The following is a 20,789-nucleotide window of genomic DNA, read 5'->3' as shown; positions in this document are numbered from 1 at the left end:
AAACAACTATTTTCTTTTTAACGTTTTTATTACCACCCCTCAAAGTTTTCGTCTTTTTAACGTTATCCTTAATTTTTCCTTGCACTCGAGGTCTCAAGTTCGATTATGATTTCCTTATCCCGTACATCTCTAGTTTAAAGAAAAAACCAACAAAATTGAACATCAAGTGGCATTAGAGTTATTGATCGGTGATGGAGCGTAAGCTACCTAAAGCATCTCCAATGAAGTAGGCAAATAGGTAGTCGAACCCATTGTGATGAATTATGTAAGCAAAAACATGCTCCAATGGTGTAGTTAATTCAGCAGACGAAGTTTGCCTATACCTACAAAGTAGGCAATATTGTCTGCTTTCGACATTATAGGCAAATGGGGTCACACGTCTCTATTTATAGTAAAATATTCCATGTGGAGGAAGAAGACAAAAATTAAGGATAAAAGTAAATGTTAAAGATGAAAATTTGCCTACTTGGTTTTTGTATTTCATCGGTGTGACATACTTTTTATATGAGACAATTGAGTAGACAACTTGTCACGTCAACCATTATAGTATAATTTTGCCTATTTTTTTTTCCTACACCATTAAAGATGCTCTAAATAAGTATGTCGATTGAAATATGTTCCCACCGGTTGGTGTCTTCCCCCACCAGGGGGGATCAACTCTTCAAAGCTATATGAGTATTTTAGTTTGCTGACCTAACGCATAATTGCATTAATTGTCTTGTTTTTTATCCGGATTGAGATTAGAATTTATTAATGGAATTGAATGGGGAATTCGATCCCAAATTAGGTTACCCATTGTATGACTTAGCCGAACTTCCTCTTTTCTTAATGTGAAAATATCGATGTACTTAAAAAAAAATATTAAAAAAAAAAGCATCTTCGTTCCGACTTCGATTCCATTGCTTCATCAATCTCTTGTTGTTTTGGGCCGGGCCCAACAGCTTTTGAGGCCCAACATTACATAAACAAAAACCTTTCTTTCTTTTTCTCAAGAACCTTTCTTTAAGAACAAGCAGAGAAGCATTCTTCGTCCCACCAACATTCCTGCAGCTGAAAACTCTTGATTTCTGAGAAGAAAAAGTAGGACTAAACGGAATCCGATGGCGAACGTCATGGTAGAAGACACGACCTTTGAAGATGATCAGCTCGCCGCGATGACCATCGAAGACATCGTCAGAGCCACTCGTCTTCTTGACAACAAGATCCGAATACTCAAGGTCCCTTCTTTTTCTCTCTCGCACACTGTTTATGGTTGCGTACTACTAATCGGTGCACAATTGGGATGAAAGACTTGATTTTGATTTTAGGGTTTATTTGTTATTTGAGGTTCGGATTGATTTGCTTGGGAAATTTTGAATTTTTAGTTCTGTACGTTACTTGATGCCTTTGCTCGTGTGTGGGTTTTTCGGAATTTTGGGGATTTGGGATTTTAATATGTGAATGTTTGTGTTTTTTCTGATTTTTGTTTGTGGGATTGAAGGAAGAAATGTCAAGAACGAATTTGGAGCTGGACTCGTACAAGGACAAGATTAAGGAGAATCAGGAAAAGATTAAGCTCAATAAGCAGTTGCCTTACTTGGTGGGCAACATTGTTGAGGTATGTGTGTTTTCATGTATTCTTAATTGTTTTTGTTCGAAATGTCCGTTGCATAAACAAAATTTTGGAGAAAAGTATTGATTTCGTATTGTTAGAGTGAAGTTGAGGTCAGTAAAGTAACTCTCTTTAATGAAAAATAGAATTCGCTGAATATGAGAACCGAAATTGGCATAAGATCTTGTGTTATAGTTTGGGTTTTGCCTTGTTTGAGTTCAGAGTTTGCGGTGCAAGCAAGTTTGATAAGGGAGTGACCCTGCCTTAATATCTCGGAAACAGAAGTAGTAATGATGACTGTTACTAAAGTGCATTGAATTGGAGGACTTGGCTCCTTATGCTTGCCATTTAAACAACACACCTATTTATGGGGAACCCTTATTTTCTAATTTTAGTAATATGATGAGTCTACGAAGATGTGATTTAGATTGTTAGTGGTTAGTCAGTCGTTATGTTTTATTAATGTTGATAGACGATGTTGAGAACTTTAGTCTTGGATGGTGTGTGGACTTAGTTGTTCTGTTAGCCTTACGTTCTTATTGTATTTTTCTATTTTCTCTTTCAGATTCTTGAAATGAACCCAGAAGATGAGGCCGAGGAGGATGGTGCAAATATTGATCTTGACTCCCAAAGAAAGGGAAAATGTGTTGTGTTAAAGACATCTACTCGCCAGGTAAGCCAGCAACTAATGCTATGCACTTATTCTCTTATATCACCAGCAAAGCAAATGACTGCAGTTATCTGCATCATTGCTTTTCTTTTATATTCACGAATTTTAATTTTGTGATATATGTGTCTACGGCTAAAAGAGACTAGTGTGAAAATAATATTTGATGCATTATTCAAAAGCCAAATTATGGGGTTTTGCTTTACTGCAGACAATCTTTCTGCCAGTTGTTGGGCTTGTTGATCCTGATAACTTGAAACCTGGGGATCTTGTTGGTGTGAACAAAGATAGTTACCTGATCTTGGATACTCTACCGTCTGAGTATGATTCTCGGGTGAAGGCTATGGAGGTTGATGAAAAGCCAACTGAAGACTACAATGACATTGGAGGGCTGGAGAAGCAGGCAAGTTTCATACTTTGGACATGCTCTTTTTTGAGGCATTCATGGTTCTTAGATACCAAACATTTGGATTTTGTACCCTAATTTGTTTCTAATGCAACAGATTCAAGAACTAGTTGAGGCGATTGTTTTGCCCATGACCCACAAGGAGCGTTTTCAGAAATTGGGGGTTCGTCCACCAAAGGGAGTGCTACTGTATGGACCTCCGGGAACTGGTAAAACTTTGATGGCCCGGGCTTGTGCTGCGCAGACAAATGCCACTTTTCTGAAACTAGCTGGTCCACAACTGGTTCAGGTACGGTATAATTCGATTTGATTATTACTGGTACCATTTTTTTTTTCATTCAATTGAGAATGTATGTACATGTTGAGCATGAGTAGGTGTTTTTTTAATGGTTTTGAGAATCGCTCTAACTTACTCTTTTAATTTTGACATACTAGTGCATAATAAATTTGTTTGTAAACTTTGGGGTTCATTGATTTAAATTAGTTGTTCCACCTGTTTCTGATTAGGAGGAACTGATCTTTTTTGGTAGAGTAAATAGTCTCTGTATTAACAAGCTCTCTGTATAAATATGCTCAACGATTGTAACTTCAGATTTATAACTGCGTCCTTAATAAAGTAATTGTACTTGAATGGATGTAGATGTTCATTGGGGATGGAGCAAAACTTGTTCGTGATGCCTTTCAGCTCGCAAAAGAGAAATCCCCCTGCATCATTTTCATAGATGAAATTGATGCAATCGGCACAAAGCGGTTTGATAGGTATGCTGTACTTCTTGAATTCAATTTCATAATGGATATCCAATTTGATCGTTGCATTCTTTCTTGATTGAAATATATCCTCTCATTTATGGTTACAGTGAAGTGAGTGGAGATAGGGAGGTGCAGCGTACAATGCTTGAGTTGCTTAATCAGCTTGATGGCTTTAGTAGCGATGATCGAATTAAGGTTTGTTTCCTTGTCTACAAGTCTATTTGCTTTTCCTGCAACTATGATGGATTTGGAAATACATCATAGATGATCCAGTTCCAGTACTTGGTTGGAATCTTAAATGCAGGTGATAGTAACAACCAATCGTGCTGACATAACCAACTTTATTGTCTTAAATGCAGGTGATAGCAGCAACCAATCGAGCTGACATCCTCGACCCTGCTCTTATGCGTTCTGGTAGGTTGGATCGAAAAATTGAGTTTCCACATCCCACTGAAGAAGCAAGAGCTCGAATTTTGCAGGTTTGTCTCTTACAATTGCATGGGTTTTGTGATTACTTTTGCACTACAACATTCCAGTCTGTTAATATTTTTTTTTCTTAATTTTGTAGATTCACTCAAGAAAGATGAATGTTCATCCGGATGTCAATTTCGAAGAATTAGCTCGCTCAACCGATGACTTCAACGGAGCACAGCTAAAAGCTGTATGTGTGGAGGCAGGCATGCTTGCCCTTCGTCGTGATGCCACAGAGGTGCTTCTCTCTCTCTATTAAACTGTTCATACTGAAAAAGGGTTTTCACTCCTGTTTTCTCCTTTTGCACTCCGTTTGTTTCTGTCCCTTTAATTTCACATTATTGCTAGCCCATTATGAGGTTTAGCCCGTATGTTTCTCTCTCTATTAAACTTTGTGTGTATGCTTAGAAATGCTTTAGGAAGTGTACTAATCTTTGAGTATTTGTTTTGATTCTACTCCAGGTGAACCACGAGGACTTTAACGAGGGCATTATCCAAGTTCAGGCAAAGAAAAAAGCCAGCCTCAATTATTATGCCTAGATTGAATCACGGCAAGTTTTCGGTCGGAAATTCGACCATCTGTGATTTGTTTCTCATTTTTTCTTCGACAGACTTGTATAATTTGTATTTTGAGTCGTCGTATTTCTGCATTTGTTTTTCCCTTTCTGTATCAAGTAACGGATAGGCCGCTGCACCAAGGCGTTCAGCAGTGAATACTTGAAATTTAGTGAAAAGATATTACATCCTTTTTCTCGACTCTCTCCCTCCCCCGGTTTCAAGCTTCTTTCCCGAGCCTCGTCTTCCTTTCCGTCACCTGTATCGCGATGACGATGCAGTAACAGCAAGAACAACTGACGATGACGCCCCTTCATTTGATCTACAAGGAAACGGTGAAGGGACGAACGATGTCGCCCTTTCATTTGATATGCTTTGAGGAGTTATTTCGTGATATACCATTTCCAGGCAACTCCTATGGAAGAAGGGATTGGCATAGGAGCCTTAAGGTTTGGAACGAATCCTTTGCTCTTTGTTATCTCTCATAACCTACTCACAGAGAAAATTAAGTCCCTCCCAAATGGAATTGGATCTCTCTTGAGCAGGAGCAGGAGATCAGGATCCTTCTGACCTAATAACACGGGATGTTGGATTTTGATTTAACGGCTATAAACAGAGAGTCTCTCTAAAAGTTATAATAATAATAGTCGTTGGATTAAAATTCAACGGTCTATGTTAGTGGATCATGAGGATCCTGATCTCCTGTTCAGGAGAGGATCCAATTCCCTCCCAAATGATGATTCAAAGAGTTGGGTATGTACATGGCATTGATCTGGGGCCAAACTAAGTCTGATTATTTTAGTCCGAGTCCTTTTAGCCCTTCTATTGGTGGTGGATTTTGTCATTTTTAAGACAAATATGGCATATAGCCCTTAACTGAAGATGGTGTTGATGGAAGATTAATTTACGAATCATTTGGATATGCTTTTAAAATAATTAAAATTAAAAGTGTTTTTAAAGAAAATATTTTTAGATTTCAAAAGCACTTAAAGTACATTCTGGAAGAAGTATCAGTTATGTGCTTCTTTCAGAGTTTTTTTTTATAGGATTTACTTGTATCTTTACTAATCATTGGTTTTAAAAATATTTTTATTAAAAATACCTTCAGTTATTTTAAAAACACATTCAAACAAGTTCTTGGTAAATTTTAAGACCAAATGTGACTTTAAACCTTGACTGGAGATGGTAAACTTGGTACGATCAGGATTCAAATTGACTGACATCGAGAAGGGTCCCAAGATTCTCAGTGTCAGGGCAATGTTCATAATACTGTTGCATTGGATCAGATGACGTCCTTATCTGGGCCCCTCGTGTGCTCTTGTAGATTGATCACAGCCGTTCACTGGAGCATGGGCATGGAGGACAGTACTGGGGTTCCATGATATGACAAGTGGTGGTCCTCATCTTGAGCCACAGATCATGGGGCTGCAGAGTCCCCAATATGGTAACTTCAGTTTCACTTTCAGTATTTTGGTTAGGATGGTAAGACTAGTTTAAGGGAAGTTTTTCTTAGAGTTCTTTTTTTTTCTTTTTTTTTTTATTTTGATCATCAGATTAAATAAATTAAAACAAAAAACAACAGTTAAGTTTATACATTATTATATGTGAAGATTTAGACACTACAAGTTAGATAGAGCAGGATGAGATTCACAAAAAAGTACTCATGCCGACACGTATTTATTTTAGTGACTTAAACTAAGCGACTAAAGACTGTTTTTAGTTAAAGACCAACACTGAATTTCTTGTAGGTGCACAAAAACAGAATAATGCTTGGCTTCTCAAGAATTAGGCGTATTTCCTCTTCAAAACATTTCATAGCTTATTTATAAAACTGATCATATTATAAATCATTATGTTAAAATTATCTCAGCACAAAGCAATAAAAATTAAAATGATTGAATCAATCAATTGAATCAAATAAAAGGTTGGTAATATTTTCACACATTCGGACAATTTTGGCTTCCAAACACTTCATAGCTTATTTATATAACTGATCATATTATAAATCATTATGTTAAAATTATCTCAGCACAAAGCAATAAAAATTAAAATGATTGAATCAATCAATTGAATCAAATAAAAGGTTGGTAATATTTTCACAGATTCGGACAATTTTGGTCGAAGGTATAGTTTGCTGACTAAATCATCTGTAACTTTACTATTTTTTTTCAGAGATGACAATTTGGTTGAGGTGGCACATATTTTGACAAGTTGATGGAGACAGATAAGAACAAGAACAGTTGGGTTTGCAATGATAGGACTGATGAGAATATAATATATGTTAGTGCAGAGGCAACAGCAGAATTATGATTTGTAATTAGGGTTTCCAATGTCCTGGCATGATGAACAACGCGTGTTGTTTTATGAGCAATTTAGGTCAAAACGCGTGCCATGACAAATCATCCACTTGGCAATTGCAGGGTTTATCGATGCTTGCAAGCAACACAATGGATTTGGATCCTCTATGAGGCAACTGGTCAGGATCTTCTGATCAGTGTTAGTGGATCGTCGGATAAAATCCAACGATTATAAATAAAATGATTTTTTTAAAATTATAATAATTATAACCGTTGGATAAAAATCCAACGATCCACTGACACTGATCAGGAGGATCCTGACCAGTTGTCACGGAGAGATCAAAATCCAAACACAATGACAACATTAAGTTAAGTTTAGGAGATAATTATATTATATAAAAGACTAATATAATGACAGAAAGTCTTGAATAAGTTGAGTTAGCTAACTGTATCTGCCAACTACCTCAATTGTTTATTATTTCATTAACCATGGAAAAGGTTTAAGGTGAAGCATAAGTACCAACTTTTAACCTAAATCTTACTTTTTTTTTCTTTTAAAATGAGGATTAGATTAGATGATGCTTTCGCTATGTTTATTTTTGAGGTCGAAAAGACTCATATAAGTATATTGGCTATCTTCGTGTGATTAACAAGTGCCAAAAATCAAATCCAAAATATATCATTTGAAATACGAACCTGAAATTCGTCCCTAACAACACCTCATGGTGGTTTAACCAAATTCTTACTTGGATCTACACATTTTCTAGGCATCACCAATTTAATTTCAAGGTGTCCATTGTTTTTCTTTTTATTGCAAAATTCATTGAGAATTTTATTAATTTCTTATCAACTAGCCACTTAGTACTACAATTTAATGGTATTCTTCTTAACTTGTAAGTGAGATGTCTTAAATTCAATTCTCGCCAAAGATGAATTTGAATCACATTATTGCTACCACTTGTGCAGGCTTAGCCCACCACTCACCCTTTAATATAAATAATATCGTTTGTTTAAAAATAATTTTAATTTGTTATCAACTCAGTTATAACATGAAAGATCATCATCTAACCTTTAAAAAGTTTACAAATGGAAAAGCAAACCCTTATGCACTTTAAGATAATTAAAAAAATATGTATATTATGCAACCAAATACAAGTATTAGATTTCGTCAAAATTTTAGAAAGACAATTCAATGACTCACTACTAATCATACAAATAATATCTATCAACTTGCGTCTTATATTACATGCACATTACAGAACGTGCAAGAATTTCATCATAAAAAAGCCTTAATGGTATTCAAATACAATCATTCCTTATATGTTGTATATCAATTTTTCGACGTGAGATTCATAAACTATAAACTTTTTAGTAGATTTATAATGAGTCAAAAGCCGTTAGTATAAACACATTATGCATGTGCAATTTATAGAGTCATAAGGGTGACATAATAGCATCAAATATTATGCATACGTGTGCAATTTATACAATTTGTCATCAAATCCTAACATACCAAAAATAATACATCGTCAAACATGGTGCACACCATCTGCACAAACTCACACGGAAGTTTTTTCAACAAGAAAAAAAAATGCACATTTTAGGCAATGCATTGATTGTGAATGAGTTGTAAAGAGCATGGAAGAAAAAAATTGAGTTGTACTTCTCGATCCTCTCCAAATCTTTGTGTCGAGATTGGATGAATTCGTAAATCTGAATCATTCATTTTAAATCATGTTGTCCTTATTAGTCTATTCTGCTTGCTTACCTCAGTCAAATCAAAGGTCCAAATCTCTTTTTCTCTCTTTAATGACCCAAACCTCCAAGTCTTTGAACTCCAAATACAGAAATTTGGAGAGAATCTCCACTCGTACTTCTAAATAGCAACAACATCTTTCCTAACTTAAAGCTCAAGAAAACTATAACATTAAAATACAAAAAAAAAAGAATCCAAACATGGTATTTAACGGAGATTAGTTTGTTGAGTTTTTTAATCTTGGTCGTTTTGTTTTAATGCATTCTGTACATCGGAACATGATAAAATTTTAAATGAATTGGACTGTTATGATGGCTCAATACACAGTTTACCAACCCTTTTTTTTGTCCACAATTACCAAACCTTCTAACCGATAAAGTAGAAACAAAATCTTATCTAACACCAAAACATAAAAAATAAAAATGAAAAACAAAAACAAAAAAGAAATTGAGACAAAACAACAATCGAACCGCAGAAGATCTCCAGAGTGAATATGAGCCGTTGATTTGGTTTTATTTGGACAGCGGTTAACTCGCGAAGTCCAACATCTCCCTAATCCAACGGCCCGTGACGCACGACACGTAGATAGAGAGCTGAGCGACAGCAAAATTTTCATTTCTCGATTGTCCGTCTAAAATCAAAACTTTTTCTCTTCCCAGAACACCGTCTCCGACGACTGACCGTCTTCCTCCGTCTCTGCTTCGATCCTAACGACGTCGTCTTGGTCTCGTCGTGATTCGCCATACCAAAACGCTGTGTTCTGCCGGATTTACTTCGCCTCGGTGTTTATATGTGAGAAAAAAACAGAGAGAAAGAGAGAGGGGAATTGACCGTTGAAACGCCAGCGTCTCGGGATTTGGGGCTTTGAGGGCTCGGTTTGGGGATTTCTATGGGGCTCGGAAGCGATGAAGAGGTTGGGGTTGAAGAAAGCGATGGTGTTGGCGGTGGCGGTGGTTGTGGAGGCAACTCGTACGGAGGTTCTGTTTCCTGCTCGATTTGCCTTGAAGTCGTCGCCGATAATGGGGATAGATCTCGGGCCAAGCTGCAATGCGGGCATGAATTTCATCTAGGTGAGTCAAAATTGAATCTAATTTGGGTTGGAAGTTTCAATTTTTCCCGACTGCAATTTCAAAGGTCCGGGTTCAAATTTGGTTTCTGATTTCGCAATTCTGTTGGATTTTGATTTTCCGGTGATGGGTTGTTTGATTGGTCAAGACAATGAAGAAAGATAAGAAATTGAAGAAATAAATTACGAAATTTAAACTGAATTGTGCTTCATTTAATTAAAGCTTTGGTTTTGTTGGGTTGTCATTGTTTTAGACTTACATATACATATATATACATATATATACATATATAGTTTCACTTCAACTACATTAATAATCTGTTGCTTATGCAAGATATGATGATTAGATCTTTCATGTAGTTGGATTTGTACATTTCGCTTTGTTGTAGTTGTTTGATTCAATGGTTAGAACCATAATTTGTACTGGAAGATGCGAAATTTGATAGAACCTATCAATGAAAATGAAGAATTGCTGTGCATGAGGGTTTCTTGAATCATTTTATTTCCTCAAAACCAGTGGACGGCATTGAAAGTGAACACTTTTGGAGATTTGGAATCTCTGTGAGTCATCAATTAAGTGAACTATATATAATAGGTTTCTGCACTCCCAGTGTCGAAAGTGTGGTGTTGACAACCCGAACTTGTACATCATTGAGACCCTATAAGGTCTAAATTTAGTCAAGGTTCAGTAGATCGTTCTTCAGATTACTTTGATAAAAAATTTCGTCAGTAAATTATTCCGAATATAGTGTTATTTGATTTTAAATCATCTCATATCAGTAAATGGAGTTGCATGTTTACTGAGGCATAGTTATATGGTTCTTATAAGGGCATAAGTTTAGTTATGCCTTTTCAGTAAAGATGATACAGAGCTTTCATGTTCCTTTATTTTTTTGTTTTCATTCTTTCAGATTGCATTGGTTCAGCCTTCAATGTAAAGGGGGCAATGCAATGCCCTAATTGTAGGAAAATCGAGAAAGGTCAATGGCTTTATTCTAATGGATGCCGTTCACTTCCGGAATTGAACATGGAAGACTGGACACATGATGAGGATCTCTATGATTTAAGTTATTCTGAAATGGTATATAGTTTAGATACTTGTTGAATTTTAACTTCTATTTTTCAGTTCCTTTTTTGTGAATATTCAATTTAGTCAAATGCAAACTCTGGTTAATGGTTTTCTATATGCCGACACTATGGTTATGGCCCTTTGTTCCTGTTTAGATATGTCTGTGTGGGTTCAACTTGTGACAAATTTTAAGGTTATAAACAATAAATAAAGTTAACTTACCAAAATGGAATCAATATAGCACCAAAAGGAAGTTCTGCTTCAAAGGCTAGGATAACCCATGCCTTATTAAAGAGTGCATTCCCTTCAAGCCAAAAGCCATGCGTCTAGATTTTCCTTATATGTATGATATTTATTGCTACTCTTAACACGTGGGCAAAATCTCAGTTTTCTCTCTTGCTAGTGGTGAACCCATCACCTCAGCTTATAGGTGCAGGTAATCTACTTTCTGCCTCAGGATATGAATGTCTATTTTGAGTGTAAGCATAATTGGTTGGCTGGTGTGGATGATTTTTGTCAAATGTAAGTTGATGATATTTAGGAGCACACTCTAAAATTGGTTCATAGGTAGAGCCCAGTAAGCTGACAATTATTGAGGAGAAAGAGCTTGAACAGATTAGCGTAAGATTTTAGTATGTAGAACTATCATTAAAAGATTCAGTTGAAGGGTTTATATCAATTATAAGGCTCTCCATTACCTTCAAATTTGGAAAGGAACAAAGTGGAATGGAAGAGAACCAAGGGCGGCCCTTATTGTTTGTTGGTTGTTTATTTTTCTTCCCATTACATTTCAATTGAAGAGTGGAACCTTATGAAGAGTAAATGGATGAATAATTGTAGGTAAAACCTAACTAGAGTCCTTCATGTGAAGTAGTAGTACCAATGAAGAAGTTCGGTACTGCGGTATTTATTTCGTCTCATGAGTAGCTTCCCACATAATTACAAGGACAATGTAATGTCTTCTGCATGTTATTCTGTGTTGGATAGTATTAAATCGAAGTGACATATTTTGACTTTGAACTTCTATGTCCTGTGTATGTATAGATAACGACTTTGATAAACTGATGTGCTCTATAGACTACAATTTAGAAAAATGTTTGTCATTTTGATATATTATTTGTATATAAATGATTTTTGCAGTCCTTTGGTGTGCACTGGTGTCCATTTGGTAGCTTAGCACGACTTCCTTCGTCATTTGAGTAAGTGATCTCATTTGCTAAAGCTCATGCTTAAATTATGTTTGCTGTAGTTAGCGTCTAGTGTCTTGGGTTCAAAAGATAACCAGTTTCCTTAGGCTTTTAGGCTATTAATAAAAGTGATTTTGGCCCGTGTCAATAGCTTGCCAAAATTGAGATTTGAGTTGAGATATGGGTTGAGACGGGGATTCAAGATCTCAACCCACATCTTGATTCACATAGACCACAGCTTGGTCCTTTCAAGTTTAAAGCAGGTGAAGTTTTCTAGTTTGTTTAAAAGAGGTTAGTTTTCCAATGGGCCCCTGCAAAGGGGTATCTTGATCGCAACTTCTTTATGTTTGTTAAATTTGCAAGTTTGAATGGAAAAACATTCGTTTGGTCTTCACAATAAATTATCCCTCCTGATATGTGCAAGGAGAGGATATTTTCAAAAAATGAAAACCAAGGTGATTATAAAGAGTTAGAAAGAAGTAGCATGTGGCTAAGTGGTTCTTTTCTTAATAATTTAACTTCAGTGATGCTGCTAATTTTGCCTACTGGCTGGGTTAAGTAAATCATGTGGAATCATATAGACAAAGTATTAGTGCCAGTGGACCTTTATTGATCTTTTGCACATTTTTGGGCGCAGTTGCATTTTCCTGGGAAGTTACAAGAAAGCACTGAGCACCATCATCTGACTATTTTCTATCTATAGTCTTTTATTATCCTTCTCCTGTGGTCACAGTTATGTGTGGTTACTCTATTTATATTTTTCTTCCCTATTCCTATATGTTTATAAGTTTCCGAAAAAAATTGAGAATTTGGTATTCGACTGGGTGCTTGCTATTTGGACTTCATAATGTATTTGTTGCATCATTTTACCCTTTCATCATTATGTCTTTCAAATTTTTAAATGAAGTTTAAATTTTCCAGAAAAAATAAAGTAGAAGAATTGCAAGCAAATGTTGGATTTCAAATAGAATCACCTCTAATCAACGTTTTATTGCATGCAGACTTTTGTTTTTCATTTTACTTGCGATTCAAGTTTAATACTTTCTCCTATGTGTTGAACTTTTTTTTTTCACAATTAACAGGGAAGGGGAGTTTTCACCAACCTCGTGTAAGACTTTCTTCTTTTCATTTAAGTTGTGATATTCTATTCTGGCTTTGTGGAGGATTATAATATAATGTGTGGTATTCATATGATTAATGTTGTTGTGCAGATCACGAAATACTTGGACAGCATGCTATCTTCGCTGAGCATACAGCTGTATCATCTGCTGCCCATCCTTGCCCGTATATCGCTTACTTTGGACCAATTCACCCTTCATCCTCAAACTCCAGTGGAACTGTGTCAGATGCTTCCAACTTCAACCATCATTGGAGTGGCACATCTGTACCGAGTGAAATGCCCAACTCCTATGCTTTTCCTGCCATGGATCTCCATTATCACAGTTGGGAGCACCATTCCCCGCCTTCATTCTCTACAACCAACAATCATATTGGTGGCGCTGACCAGGCTTCAATTCCATCTGTTACTCAAAGATCTGCTAGGCCAAGCGCAGAAATAGCAAGATCGGGATCTTTTATGCATCCATTCCTTGTCGGTCACAGGTATGCCTTGACAAAATTTCAAGGTGGTTTTTAGATACTTTCCATCCTTGCTTATACTTTTAATTTCTAGAAAAGTTATCACACCAGCAAAATCATCCATGGTTCTCGTATTTTTCATTGAATTTGTTTAATGATACGAGAGTACAAAAAATCTATCTCGATACGGTGGTTGATGACAAGCTGCATAACTTGCTTATAGATAACAGATATGTTATGTTTATTGAATCATTAGTGTTTGCTATCTGCAGCTCTAGTGCTAGAGCTGGCAGCTCAGTGACATCGTCAATGATTCCTCCTTATCCTGGCAGCAATGCACGGACCCGCGACAGAGTCCAAGCTCTTCAGGCATACTATCAACAGCAACAGCCTAGTAATTCACCAACCATGCGTACGCCCATAGTTCACGGAGCCCGAAGATCCAGCAGTCAAAGAGGGGTGGCTCAAGTAGGGCCAGTGGCTTCATCATCAGACCAAAATGGTGGTTTTTATATTTTCCCGTTCGGTTCATCAGGTCGTAACTACCAAGAAGCTGAAAGTCCGTTACCTAGTCGTTTTCATCCATGGGAAAGAGATCACTTGCCTTCATTCTCGATGAATCAGGTTGACCGAGATCAAGGTTGGCCTGCTTTTAACCAAGGTGGCGGTGGGTCAGACTCAGCGATCAGAGGGAGCAGCTTCCGGCAAAGACATGGGTCTGAGAGGTCATCTTCACAAAACCGGTTATAGGCTTTTCTCCCTATCCTTTTGTTGGTGAAGCAAACAACCACTATCTATAACTGAAATCAAAAGCTATGTATGCTTGAAAACGATATATAACGCTTGGCGTCTTGTCATGTATCATGACAAGGCGCCAAAATACTCTGTCGAGTGGCTCTGAAAACGGTCTTTTTGCAGCCACATGGTGGTGTGATGGACATAACATTCGTCTAGTTTCTTCGCCTTAAAGTTAAAATTTGAGCGCCTGCTTGGCCGTGTTTTATGATTTTCGGGTCATCCGAAAATGTCCCGGTTTTTAACCGGATGACAAAAACCAACTGTTCTTGAGGATAAGTAATCTGTGGGTCATTTATTTATGTCCAGCAACATATATTCCTGCAGTGCCTTGGTTCCTTTTGAACAATTTGTTGGATGTACAAGAAATCAAATGTTTACTCTCCCGCCAAGTGCTTGTATAAGCCATGCAACTAAAACAAATAATTCTGTTTTGCACTTAAGATTAAAGTTAATTATATGTTTAGCATGGAGGATAAATTTGGAACGGAACACTTTCTGAGTTCCAAGGCATATTGAAAGTAGATGAGAACGATTTTTCATTTTGAAGGAACCTTCTTTGTCAAATCCATCTATTAGAATGATTCAGTTTTTTTACGAGTACTGCTCGGAAGACTAATTATTTAAGTCGAATTTTTGTAAATTATATAACGTGATTGTTGATTAGATTATTATATAATTATTGATTCACATGTTTATTTTATTAGTGATAACATCACATAATTTGTAAACTTAATTTAAAAAGTTAATCTATCAAACATTACTCTGTTTTTTGAGCAACTCATCTTTTACCTACTATATTTTTTTTTGTCACAAATTTTGAAAAAAAATGCTTTTGAAAAAAAAAAAGCAATATTATAATGTTTGGTAAACTTTTATGTAAAACAAAGGTGAAAAAAACCCAGTTTTTCAAAACTAGGTTTTGCAGTTTTGTGTTTTTGGCTTTTTTTTTTCACCCAAAACTGTGAAAAAAAACTGAAGCTGAATGATTACCAAACACAAAAAAGCTCTCAAAATACCCACTTTTTTTTTTTCAGAATCACCTCAGTACCAAACCAGGCCTAAGACCTCTCATTCACAAGTAAAAAGTAAAGAAAAATACTACTAAACCGTAAACTAAATGACAAATGATAAGACTAATTCTAAATGGTTTATAACAACTTTTCTTACCATCCACACGAAAAATACCGTGAGGGATCTGTGAACACGGAAAATTCCTGAAACGAAAGAGACAAGAACAACGCGCACAAACAAATATTTGTATTTGATGATTTTGGGTTACAATCTCTCTCTCTTTTGATCCTCTGATTCAATCTCCGTAAGGTGTTGATTGGTGGATGTTTTGTTGATCCAAAGGCCGTTGATGCTTGATCTTGGATGAATTGTTGGAAGTTTCTTCAAAGGGCCGTGGGCTTGATCTTTGAAGGTGGATTTGAGCGGATCTTCAAGGAGCCATTGGGACTTGATCTTGAAGAACAGTGATGAACGGATCTTCAAGGGCTTTTGGGCTTGATCTTGAAGAACAGTGATGAACGGATCTTCAAGGGCTTTTGGGCTTAATCTTGAAGAACGGTTGGATGTGTGTGGATTTGTCGACGTTGTTGATCCAAAGGGTCGTTGGGGCTTGATCTTGGATGAACAGATGATGAACGATGGTGCTTTCCTCAAGGGCCGTCGGGGCTTGATCTTGAATTGGTGGAAGTTCTTCAAGGGCCGTTGGGGCTTGATCTTGGAAGAACGATGAACGAAGAACACTTTCTTCAAGGGCCGTCGGGGCTTGATCTTGAAGGTGGATGGTTGTTGATCCAAAGGGCCGTTGGGGCTTGATCTTGGATGAACGGATGATGAACGATGGTGCTTTCTTCAAGGGCCGTCGGGGCTTGATCTTGAAAGAGCGATGAACGAAGAACGAAGAAGGCTTTCTTGATTCTTCGGGAACCTGGATGCTTGAGAGCTTCGGAGTTTCAGAGCTTCAGAGCTTCAAGGTGTAATATGAATTGGTTCCCCCAAATGAATGAAATGGGCTTGTATTTATAGAATTTTCCAAAGCCTAATTTTGAATATAATATCCCAGATGAAATAAGTCGTTTCTGCCAGGTGTTGACACGTGTCCTATTTGATGACTTTTCCAACTCATTTCAATTTTCGTTGAGTCACACGTTACCTGTAAAATTTATGTAATACATGAGCGTTGACACTTTGATTTATCGGTCAACATTTATTTACCGAAATTTCGATGTCTACAAATGCCCCCACTTCAAGGCGCGTCGTATACATGTGCTTGTCACGTGTAAGAGATGCGTTTTAAAGTCCCTTACTGTAGATGTCGATCCAAGGGCCGTCGAGGCTTGATCTTGAATTGGGCTGGAGATTTCTTCAAGGGCCGTTGAGGCTTGATCTTGAATTTTTGTTTGAAATTTCTTCAAGGGCCGTCTTGATCTTGAAGGTTGAATTTGGACCACAAGGAGTTTCATGTGGTAGATGATCTTTGGCTTTGGTAGTGGGTGAATCGGCACGTATTTTGTTGCGCTTGTTGACTTTCCACAGCTTTGATCTTGAACTGGGTTGGAGGGTTTTCTGGATTCCTCCAATTGTTGATTTTCCACAGCTTATTCTTGAACTAGGTTTTGATTCGAGAGTGGTAGACACTTGATCTTGAATCGGACTTGTGATTTCTTCCAGGGCCGTCAAGGCTTGATTTTGAATTTGGCTGGAAGCTTCTTCAAGGGCCGTTGAGGCTTGATTCTTGAAGGTTAACTCGAACACATGGCAAGCAGGCACGAGGTGAAGGTGACGACTTATTGCTCTGTTCAATCTTTCTAATTCACACCTGAGCAGTTTGGTCAACGGTATGATCTTCAAGATTGACGGGCTATTCTTCCAGTTGGTGACTTGATCTTTTAAGGATTTGATTCAAGGGTGGTGAATCGGCACGTGCAGCCCACAACGCCTAGTAAACCGACCCAAGAATTTAAGGGTCAAAACGAATTCACCGTCAGAGTGATTGCAACTTTGATGATATGAGATACTCTTGCTTTTGAAGAAGTAGCGGATGAATCAGCACGTGCTTGGTTGCACTTGTCTCCACATGCTTCAAGGTATCATCTTCATTTCCTTTATCTGTTCCTCAGGCAGATGTGGCATCTTCTCGAGTTCTTCATCTCAGACTCTTTCTGCCGAGTTGACTGAGCATGTTGCATTCTTCTCCGCTTGTTTCTTCAGGCAGATATGGCAGCTTCTCGAGTTCTTCAGCTCGGACTCTTTCTGCTGAGTTGACTGTGCAGACTACATTCTTCTCTGCTTGTTCCTTCTGCACCTTGTCTCCACATGCTGCAAGGTATCATTTTCATTTGCCTTATCTGTTCTCTAGGCAGATGTGGCAGCTTTTTTGGAAGTACAGCAGCAGTGGGAAACGAGTACTCGAGAGCAGTGCTAGGTAGGCAATCAGGGAAGGGTTCCAAGCAGTCGGTTCCTTACCCGAGTTTGAGTGGAAGTTCCGGCATATTGTTTTCTTTATCCTTGTCTTTGTAGGTAAGAACAAGGACAAAGGAAAGGACAGGGAGAACGCATGATATGAGATACTCTTGCTTTCTACCCTGGTGATATGAGATACTTTTGCTTTGGAGTCATTGGCTTGCAGAGGTACCCCAAGGAATAAGGAACATTGAGTGACTCGAGAGGCTTCGTTGGGAAGGCATTCTCGGAGATGAAGAAAGGTTCCGTACGTCTGCCTTGCTATGGAGGGTGAAGGTGGACAGTTATAGGGAGTTCCTTAATACCTGTAGAGGTACTGTTCTTTCACTCGTGTCATTAGCCAATGCGTGATTGATCAGTATGGCTTCACGTGCTTTCTTCTTTATCAGCAATCTTCGATAAATTGTCCGTAATTTCCGCCAAGCTGAGTGTGCATGTGACAGGTGCTGATGTGTCTGGAAAAGACTGGCGTCTCCTCGATATCTGGGATCGGCGCTTCGACAAATCACCCGTGATTTCCGCAAAGCTGAGTTTGCGTGTGATGGGTGCTGACGCGTCTGGAAAAGCAGGATGTCTCTCCGATTTCTGAGCTTGCCTCTTCGATTTTTGAATTGGCCTCTTCGAATTCTGAGCTTGCCTCTTCGATCTCTGAAAGCCCGCTGAGTGCTGATTTTTATAGAGGCACGCAGTTCGTTTCAAAGCACACTTGAATTTTCGCTTGCAGAAACTCCCTTCTTGCACTTCTAAGATTTTGATCTGTCTGACCTCTTCTTTCTTCAACACCTTTGAAAATGTTTGGACCCTCCGACCGTCGTTTCGATTTGAACCTTGGTGAAGAGGCAGTCCCGCCTTCTCCTGACAACATATGGCGCCCATCATTCATATCCCCTACTGGTCCTCTTACCGTTGGGGATTCGGTGATGAAGAATGATATGACCGCTGCGGTGGTGGCCCGGAACCTTGTCACTCCTAAAGATAGCAGACTGCTTTCCAAGCGGTCTGATGAGTTGGCTGTTAAGGAGTCTCTGGCCCTTAGTGTGCAGTGTGCGGGTTCTGTGTCCAACATGGCCCAACGCCTATTTGCTCGAACCCGTCAAGTTGAATCGTTGGCGGCTGAAGTGATGAGTCTCAAACAAGAGATTAGAGGGCTCAAGCATGAGAATAAACAGTTGCACAGGCTCGCACACGACTATGCCACAAACATGAAGAGGAAAATTGACCAGATGCAGGAATCTGATGGTCAGATTTTACTTGATCATCGGAGGTTTGTGGGTTTGTTCCAACAGCATTTGCCTTCGTCTTCTGGGGCCGTACCGCGTAGCGAAGCTCTGAATGACCAACCTCCGACACCTCCTCCTTCTGTGGCCCCGCCGACTGCTGAGGCTCCGCCCGAGCAAACTTCGTGAAGGCTCTCTCGTTTGTTTATTTTTTTTTTATTTATGTATATGTACATATTTGTAATTTATCGAAAACATTAATAAATGAGCTTTATTTCACTTAGTGTCTATATGTACATCTTTTCTTTATTTTTATTTATTTTATTTTATTTTATTTTATTTTATTTATTTATTTTACCAACTCTCTCTGTCTCTTGGCAGACAAAATGAACCGTAATAAATATATATATTTTTTTTAATATTATTATTATTATTATTATTATTATTATTTTTTATCTCTTTTCCTTTTCCTTTTCACTTTTGCTTTGCACCTCTGCCTTTGCTTTTCTTCAGATTTCGAGCGTTTTGAGTGATGTCCGATCTCCCTTTGTCTGACCACTCAGAAAGTATGAACAGATAAGGGAAAATGGATGCATGACCTGGAAATGTATGCCATGGAGGTGGCGGACCCAGGAACAGCGTCAGCACGCATCATTTGAATACGACCTCTTCAACATACTTAATCCCTGTGTCGGTGAGCTTGGTGCCGTCACCGTCAGCATCATTCTTAAGCGACAGCGACGCCGTCAGCACGTCCACGTGCTTCTCGTTCGTCTAAGATGGTGAGCGCCTTCTCGAACAGATGCTCCTCATGTCCATGTCGTAACAAAGAAGTATCTATGCCGTCGGTTTGTAGCTCAGGCAGTATGGCCTTGCCTTGTGTATCGTCTGCTTGATCCTTGAATCTGGTTGTTTTGATCTTGTCGTCCAGATCAGGATAAGAGGCCACTGAGGCCAAAAGATCAACACACGATGTGCTGACACCAAGCGGCCATTAGATATCTGACGGTAGGAAGATGACCTACGTGGTGATTATTCAATCTCAAACATACAGCTAAAGCTGTATGTCTTTGTTTTTTCCCCAAATATGCTGCTTGCTGGCAGGTAAATATGGGCGTTTAAAGCTTTTCCAGCTTTAACAAAAGATTGCTGCATGTGAGTATCATCATTCGCGGCATGTGTTCTGTAATGTTGGTCTGTTTTGGGGTGTATAAGTAAGCCTTCCCGTAAGGCTTTTAGGCACCAAAGCTTGCTGCTTCGTATTTGCGCAGGTTTGCTTGCTTCTCTGAACACCCCAACTACGCAACAATTTCACGGCCGATTGTGCAGCTACTGCATGCTCGCTGCCTCTTACTGTTACTGCCGAGCCATTGCACAACCACCATCCTTGCCCTTATCATTGAGCACAGCCGCCATTCTCTAAGCACTCGTATCTGACTGAGCAGATCATCACTGGTTTGTTTGTTTTTTTTTTTTTTTTTTTTTTTTTTTTTTTTTTGGCATTTGTTGAAGGACCGTGGACCGTGCCCCCTTCCTCTTCCTCATTTTCATTTGAACTTTTTGCAGCCGCTGCTACTTTCAGCCACAGAGACCAGAGAGAAAGAGAAAACACCCATTGGAGACAACATCAAGTTTCTTCTGATCCTCTCCTTGGATATTAACTGCACCCTGAACCCCAATCAAGTTGGAAATGTTGGCCCTCTGCAGCAGGGAGACGATCCGTTTGCATTCCAACGAAATGCTAGGGAGCATGTGATCGTAGGTTAGATTGGGCTTGCAGGCTGTTCTTGATCGAGAGGCCGGTCGTGAGGACGACAGCGTGGATTCGTTTGAGTTGGTTTGGGTGCGCATAGCAGGATTACAGGAGGGCGTGAGCATGGTTGCAGGCCGTTCTTGATCGAGATCCCCTT

The 20,789-nt window shown here is 38.5% G+C and overlaps 2 protein-coding genes across 3 annotated transcripts; both read left to right on the top strand.

The window, feature by feature from the left end:
* Positions 1–979: 979 nt before the first annotated feature.
* On the top strand, positions 980–4,641 carry LOC103450906 (26S proteasome regulatory subunit 6A homolog). Its single transcript, XM_008390312.4, has 10 exons — positions 980–1,217; positions 1,481–1,597; positions 2,157–2,264; positions 2,470–2,661; positions 2,762–2,953; positions 3,305–3,423; positions 3,522–3,609; positions 3,774–3,893; positions 3,983–4,123; positions 4,348–4,641. Exons 1-10 carry the CDS (start codon positions 1,101–1,103, stop codon positions 4,423–4,425), a joined length of 1,272 nt encoding a protein of 423 aa, XP_008388534.1. The 5' UTR covers positions 980–1,100; the 3' UTR covers positions 4,426–4,641.
* A 4,433-nt stretch (positions 4,642–9,074) lies between these two features.
* Positions 9,075–14,580, top strand: LOC103450907 (E3 ubiquitin-protein ligase RFI2-like). Of its 2 annotated transcripts, none has more exons than XM_008390313.4 (6): positions 9,075–9,563; positions 10,471–10,640; positions 11,769–11,827; positions 12,898–12,923; positions 13,027–13,417; positions 13,666–14,580. In XM_008390313.4, exons 1-6 carry the CDS (start codon positions 9,383–9,385, stop codon positions 14,141–14,143), a joined length of 1,305 nt encoding a protein of 434 aa, XP_008388535.2. In that variant the 5' UTR covers positions 9,075–9,382; the 3' UTR covers positions 14,144–14,580. The 2 variants fall into 2 exon arrangements, with proteins under 2 accessions (XP_008388535.2, XP_008388536.2); XM_008390314.4 differs by having other exon boundaries at positions 9,088–9,563; positions 13,726–14,580.
* The last annotated feature ends 6,209 nt before the right edge of the window (positions 14,581–20,789 follow it).

The sequence above is a fragment of the Malus domestica genome, chromosome 12 (assembly GCF_042453785.1).
Source record: "Malus domestica chromosome 12, GDT2T_hap1".
NCBI classification, from domain to species: domain Eukaryota; kingdom Viridiplantae; phylum Streptophyta; class Magnoliopsida; order Rosales; family Rosaceae; genus Malus; species Malus domestica.
The sequence above is the reverse complement of the archived record's forward strand: the minus strand, read 5'-3'. Positions and strand labels throughout refer to the sequence as shown.